The 7,558-nt window shown below is 48.7% G+C and overlaps 1 protein-coding gene across 1 annotated transcript in view; it reads right to left on the reverse strand.

Moving 5' to 3' along the window:
• The window catches only part of PREP (prolyl endopeptidase), an 89,638-nt gene extending 84,591 nt beyond the window's left edge, over positions 1–5,047 (reverse strand). The window contains exon 1 of the mRNA XM_004673735.2: positions 4,778–5,047. Coding sequence (XP_004673792.1) covers positions 4,778–4,822 — 45 coding nt within the window. The 5' untranslated portion in view covers positions 4,823–5,047. The remainder of the gene's footprint in view (positions 1–4,777) is intronic.
• Positions 5,048–7,558: the final 2,511 nt, after the last annotated feature.

Consider the following 7,558-nt stretch of genomic DNA (forward strand, 5'->3'; position numbering starts at 1 on the left):
CTGATCAGAGTTCCAATGTGGCTGCTGTCCAACAGACAAGACTTTCCGGTGCCTAAAATATGTGGCTTTCCACAAGGGGTCTGCATCTGTCCTCACTGCGTCCGGGGGAGAGGACGCCAGCAGAAATGTACACCTGGAAGAACAGCAGTTAAAAGGTGGAACACTGACCAGCAAGTGCAGGGATATAAAACTAGCCGGCAATCTCTCCTAAGAAGGCATCACAAAATTACCTAATTTTCAACCTTAACTTAAAGCTACTTTGAAGTTTAGCTGATTGTCACCAGTGAAGGGCAGCTTTTTATCCTTTTCTTCTCATCCACGAGTCTTTTACATCTTGCACACCCTGAAGTGGCTACAAAATATACCAAAAACAGGGCCCTCCCTGGTGGCATGAGGGGTTAAAGCACAGCACTATGAAGCTATCTACAGCCACTGCAGCAACAGTTTGATCCCCAGCCAGGGAGGTGACCCACATGGTGTGCCAGACCTCTCCTGTCTCGCCCGCTGCAGTGTACTTCAGTAGATCTGCCTGTTCTGCTCCCCCCTCTGCCTCTGGTGAATCACCTCACCCTCTCCACTGTACCCCAGTTCTTGTATGAATAAATCTTTTTAAAAAAATCTATTTTTAAAAAATAGCCAATTTCCCCCTGACAATAATAATAAAAAAAAAAATTCCAGTTGTAAAAGACCTTCCAATCCAACAGTTTTAGTAGCAATACAGGCACAAGATGGCAACAAGCCTGCAGCCACGCTGAGCTGAGAGCCAGGCTGGAACAGAGGACAATCTGCCATCAGCAATTGCCCAAATATACTTGGAGGAGATAGCCCAGACACTTGAAAATGTTCCCTAAAGATAGTTACTAAATCTCAGACATGCCCAGAGACCTAACTTTTTATAAGGAAATGGCAACAATTCATTGGACATGTTAGCTTACTGATGAAGTGAAGGTATTGCTAACTACAACACCTAAAGCAATGAAGACTCTGGGTACTGTTAAGCTTCATGTTTTAAAGAAACAGACAAGCGAGTCAATGAAATTCCTATTTTACCTTTCATGAATGCAATTCAGAGGCTAGTAAGGGTAAAGAAAACAGGTTTACTACTGACTCAGAAACCACCGTGAACAGAGAGCCACAGACTTCTGACAACCTTGAGGTCCTCCCTAGGAGGTCATTACTAACTCATTTTCCAGATGTGGAAAGTGAAGTTGAAGAGAGCAACTGACAAAAGTCAGATGGTCAATAATCAAAAGGTCTATGACCCACTTTGAACCAACCACAAGCAAGGCCTTTGGGCTCAACCTCCTGATTGAGCAGGGCCAGGTGTAAACTGGCCGGTGCAGAGCTGACGCTGCCTCGGCATGTCCTCCCGGTGCTACCTCCTGAAAGTGTTTACACCAAGGAGACAGCCCCATCTTCCCAGAACCAACAATGAACCACACTGAGGTCAGTAATTGACCATTTTTAACCAGGACAAGAAACTGATTCCAGGATAATCCTCCAGACAATCTGAGGAGCCAACATTTTTTTCTTTTACAAAAGCCTCCTAGCCACAGCTTCTGAACTCACATAGCAGCTGACTCTCCCATCTGATTTAAGTCTGCCAACCATTCCTCATCTTCCCCCAAGAAGCTTTCAAAATAGAGCTCTGACGAGGAAGGCACTGCTACTCTTCAATACCTGCTGCTGCCCTAACGATGGAGCATAGACCCACAGACACAGCAGGCGGGTCCACCAGACTTGGTCCTGCTTTTCACTCTCCCTTTTTTGACTTCCCCGTGCTCTTAGCAATTCCCTCCCAGCCTCCCATCAACTCAAGAATGATCTGATCACACTGGCCTTTCTGAAATCTTGCAAACAAATGCATCGTGAACCATCCAGGTCTGCCTAACTGTGACTATTTTCTTCGTCACACAGCCAGGAATGTCCTTTCAACCTTATCCAACTGGCCAACTTCCAAGCTCAATTCACATACCATCTCCTCCTGATGGTAATCCTAGATTCCTCCGTGTTCTCCCCTCACCCTACATACTCTTCCAACCCCTGTTGAGGGACCAAATTTCCTGACAGCAGCACTCTTAGGGGACGGTCAAGCAATTACCCAGTTTCCAAACTTCTGCTCGTGAGTCAGAAATCCACCAAAATGGTTATATGTTCCCACCCCACAGTTCAGAGACTGCCCAGTAAATTGCTAAAAGATGCTCAAGTGAGAGAGACAGAGCTACAGCAATCCCCAGCACCTGTGCAAAGAAGCAAGCCCATTCTAAAAAACTCAAGGCTACAATTAGAGCAAATGTCTGAAGCAATTCCAGGACTTCATAATCAAGACTCTGGCCCAGAAAAAACATAGCCCATGTAGACTGTCAGGGCTATAATACACGAGGAGAGCCACAGAGCAGGGTCCAGGCTGAATCAGAGTTATATCCCCTTGGCCAAGAGGTTTACAGTTATCAGAGTTCTTTGGTGACAAGGAACTGGAGAATTAAAATCTACACCTACCCTTTCAAATTAATTGCTTATGGCCCTCCCAGGTGGGGCAGTGGGTTGAAGTACACCACTGCAAGCTAGCTGCAGTTGCAGCTGCTTCTGTGTGAGTTCAATCCCTGGCCCTGGAGGTGATCCACGTGGTACAGAGACTTCTGACCTGCCTGCTGCTCCCCTCAGCAGTGTACTTCGTCAGTCTGCCTGTCCTGCTCCCCATTCTGTCTCTGGTGAATCCTCTCACTGCTCCTGCACCTCTGGCCAGTTAACCACTTCTACAGGCATAAATAAATAAATAAATCAAATCAACTGCTTACAAATGACATCTTCATAATATCCTCAATTAACCCTTTCAGGAACTATTATTAAGCAGAAGTAAATGAACTACAGGATTTTGATACGCAGCATAGGGGAAAAAGGAAGGACAAATCGCCAGCCACCCGGCCAGAAAAAAATTTTAAAATGCTCATATCAAACCACATTATAGGGTCATTCCTTATATTGTCCTCCTGAAAGCAAACATCTTCAAGAAGTATTTACATCTTTTACTACTAAAGTCTGGGGCACTGTGGAGCTGTGAACGAAGACAGTATTCTTACTGAAGAAGCAAGTATGTCCTGTGCACTTCATACTGGGGGATGGAGGAGAGCCGGTCAGTAATCTGCCAGAGGGCATCCAGGTAGTGATACAAGCAGAACCAGAGCTCAGGCTCAGGTCTTCTTTCCTAGTCTGTCCTCCTTTCCATTCCAGCAGGATCACTTTACCCTATGTACAGAGGAAACAGCCCTTCCAACCAAAGGAACAGAGCTGCTTAGGCTGTTAAGAGCAAATTTAATAAGCAGACAGCCGAGCAGATTGAGAAAACATGGTTACCAGATGGCCACTGGTCAGAGACTATGAATGCAACAGTGCAGTTGAAAGTCTTAATTTCAAATACATCCTAAAAAACCTCACGACCCTTTACCCCAAAGTGAGGTGTGCTTTCACGTACAAACTTCCTAGCATACTCTGGGTGAAATATGAAAAAAAAAAAAATTATAGCTGCAGTATACAAAAATACTTTGGTTCTATTTTCAGTAAGCGGAGCAATTTGGCTATTGCTAGGAGAATCATGCCCACAACACTCGGATTCACTTCAGTTCCTAAAATGCCAGTTTTTTGTTTTTTTTTTTTTTTTAAGATTCACCTATTCGTACATATAGAACTGGGGTACAGGCCAGAGGCTCAGGGGCGGCAAGAGGCCTCACCAGAGAGTGGGGAGCAGAACAGGCAGAAGGACTGAAATACACTGCTGAGGGGAGCAGAGGGCGGGCCAGGAGAGGTCTGCCGGGCCACGCGGGAATCGAACTCATGCGAAAGTGGCCTCAGCTTCTCAGTGCGGTGCTTTAACCCGCTGCGCCACCAGGGAGGGCCACCGAAAATGCCAATTTTTACACTCAAAAAGGGTGTTTGCCCAGAGAGGGTGCTGTGCCGGTAGGTAGCCGCTCTCGGCAGCCACACAGCTCCCGCTTGGTGCCGCTAGGTCTCCCCACTGGATTCCACCCACTGGATCTCCACGATTTCCCCGAGTTCAACCGAAGCGTAGGGAAATGGAGGCTAATCTCTCCACTAGGGGAAAGTTAAACTCCAGGAAAGGTCATCACTTCACCCTTCTAGGTCTCCTTTTACCCCACCAACTCCTTTTCTTGTCCAGGAAAACTTGGGTAAGCCCTACCGCCCCCCGGGGGGAGGGGGTCCCCGCTCCGCCTCGCCAAGTCCTGCTCGTCTCCGCATCCTCGGATCCTCCGCGCCCAAGCCCAGCAGCAGATCTGGGTGGGGTAGGGCAGACGCTCAATACTCCTTTTAAAAATCAAATGAACTTCTGCGCCAAGGGTTTTCAATGTGTAAGTTTTAAAACTTTGGTTGTGTTGGTAAATTTCACATCACCTCTCCACCCCACCATATTTATGCACGAGCTTCCTCCTGCCAAAAAGCAGCGGCACGTTCTGTCTTCCCACTCCCTGAAGACACCCATTCCCACCCCGGTGTCTGCCCTTGACCCCACTGATTTTAAGGAATCAGCCAGACGGGGACTGACCCACAGGTTCCGCCGCCAGCAGGCAGACAGTGACCGCCGCCCGGATCCCGGCAGCAGGGACCGGGGAGGAGCCCCGAGCCCCCAAGCCGGTTTCTCACAAACAAAGGCCGTGGGGGAAGGGAGGCTCCAGGGGAGGGGGCTTCGGGGAGAGGAGCTGCGGGCGGCCGCACCCGCGGCCCTGGCCGCGGGGAGCCGGTGGGCGCGGGCAGGGGTACTCACGGCGGTCTCGTCGCGGAACACGTCGGGGTACTGGAAGGACAGCATGGTGGGGGCGCGGGCTCCGGGAGCAGACGCGAGCGGGCAGGGCAGACCGCGGGGCGAGGCTGGGGCGCAGGCAGGGGCCGAGCGGGCGGCGGCCGTGGGCAGAGGGCTCTCCGCCAGGGCTGGCACAACTGCACGGGCAGCGCGGCGGCGAGAACGTGCGGAAAGCAAGCCGCAGCTGTCCGCGAGGCCGGGAGCCCCTCCTAGACAGGCGGGTCCAGCCACAGCGGCACCAAGAGGGAGCTGTTCGGCTGTAGAGAGCGGCTACCTAGCCGCAGAGCGCGGCTACTTAGCCGCACAGCACCCTCTCTGGCAGCAGGGGAGCGCAGCAAGTCTGGAGGACCGCTCCACTGAGAGCCCCAGCTTCCTCTGACTGCCGCCTGGGGCCGCCACGTCCAGTCTCTGGCCAAGAAACAAGCACAGTTTCTTCACATCTCTCTCTATTCTGTGTGGCTTCCTCAGGTCTCCTCCTGGCTCTCCATTCTACTTTCTTCTTCTCTAGACTCGTTTCTCTGCTCAGCTCCTTCTGGGTGGAGCAGGAAACCCGAAACGTCCCCTTTTCCTGGGGGCCTCCACACTACAATGGGATATTTGATTATCATGTTTTGCAGCTGTTCTCAGAACTCCCTCATTGGGCAACCCTGGAATTTTCAGTTTTAGAGGGCTCACTTATTGATGCCAGTCTCAGTGCAGACAAATACAAATACATAGCAGGCTGCTGCCCAGTGCTGCTGGCCCAGTTACCTCCCGCTGACTTCACTGTCCTGTGCTTCCGCCTCTTTGACCCAGCAAACCACCTTATGACAAAACCATAATAATAATAGTTAATGCTTATTGAGTGCTGCTTATATGCCAGGAAATTATCTTACCTAAGCTTTATGAGATAAGAATTCCAGTCTTGTAGTTGAGGAAAACTAGGTAGAACTTTTACCCAGGAGTTAACAATAGTTTCTGAAGATTGTCAGAAATAGAGCCAGATTCAAACCCAGCTCTCTGACACCAACTCTTCATCCTAGTCACTCTGAGTATCTCTCCTTGTAAATAAGTAGGGGTACTCTTCCTCAGGAACACCGTTTAGGAGGTGAAAACTCATTCTGGTAGGATCCACGGTAGAAATTATGAGAATTGTGTTACCCAATTTGCAAATTGTTGTGTCAGTAACACCACACTGATAAATGGGAGTCCTGAGCAGCTGCACGAAGCAGGTGCTGGTCTTTTTATCGATAAAATAATCTACAGCATCAACTGTAGGGGGAAGTAGGAAAAATGAAGGGGGCAGGATGAAACTGTCATCTGTACTATCAGGAGTTGCCAGTCTTCTCTAGCTACTTCTCACCTGCTGATGGCTCGGTATTGTAACTGAGATAAGCCCTAGTTCCCCAGTCAGGGTTTTAATCTTATCAACAAGGTGTTCCACTGATCAGCTTGGGGAGGGGGGGTCCTTTGCCATACATTAGTCAACAGCCCCCAGGCATTCCCTGTATTACCTCATGATGTATAAGTGGGAGTAAGTTTATGTATCATTCATCAGCCCTCTCCAAGATCCCCCCCCCCAGCATTCCCAGCCAAACCTGGAGATGCATATCCTTCCTAAGATGCTCCAGCTTTGTGCTCTTGATTGATTCAAATAACACTTTGTAGGGTTGGGCTCCTATGACCCAGATAGTTTTGACCTTGCTTTAGGAACACAGAACTGCAGGGAACAAAATGGTGTCTGAACAGGCATAGGATTAGCAGAGCCCCACAATTCAAACTTTAGGCATCATCTTCTATTCTGCAATAGTCAGTCATTCTGGTGTTCAACTCCTCTGGGCCCTGAAAACTAAAGGTCTGTTTGTAGCACAGACTGTGACACCAATAGTAGATTGTAACTGGAGTGAGGTGGAGTGGAGAGGCAGACGAGATGACACAGACATTTGTCGTGCACATGTGTCACCTCCTTTAATTTCCCAACAAACCCCTTTTTACAAACCAGGAAAAGGAATCTCCAAAGCTTTAAAGGCATTTGTCTGAAGTCATCATGTAGCAAAGAATGAACCAAGATTCAAATTCATTGGTTGACTACAAAGTATATGCTCTACCTTGACCATTGAAAGTGAAAAGCAGTACCTAATTCATCTCAGAGATGAATGTACTACTTCCAGAAAACAAAAACAAAAACAAACCAAAGCATTATTTGATCTCTGTCATTGTATGTATTTCCAGGGGAATGATACAAATAAGGTTAGGGTTCATGCTCTAACCTAGCACCTGTTCCCACAACACCAGGCCCTTGGGGTGGGGGCTAGCAGGGACAGAAGGACATCCAGGGCAGCCTGCAGCCTCCCCTCTATTGCCTGATCTCAAACTTTGTGCCTACTTCAGTTTCAGTCTCTTCTATGAAAGCAGGCTAGTGATCATTGGCTGTCTTCACCCTGCTTTGGATTCTTGTCAAAGCATTCCTCCCAACCACACACAATAGTCTCCAAGGGAAGGGAGCGGACTCCCCAATACACAAGGATGACTAAGTGTGGACTGACTCCCACGTCACTCTTTATGTGCCGCAGACACGACCACTGACTGCATTCACCTGGAGAACGGAGTCTTTTCATAGTCTCACAAAGGTCTAATTGGTGAGGAGCTGAATCTCCCCAGGGGAAACTTATTTCTCTAATTCACACAAGTCTGACATCTTGTTAGCACCCCTTAATGATTGATGCCTCAGGTGCTCCAGATAATCCATCCTTTAATTTGACTCTG

This window comes from Condylura cristata, unplaced genomic scaffold, assembly GCF_000260355.1.
Source record: "Condylura cristata isolate star-nosed mole 26May11 unplaced genomic scaffold, ConCri1.0 scaffold00001, whole genome shotgun sequence".
NCBI classification, from domain to species: Eukaryota; Metazoa; Chordata; class Mammalia; order Eulipotyphla; family Talpidae; genus Condylura; species Condylura cristata.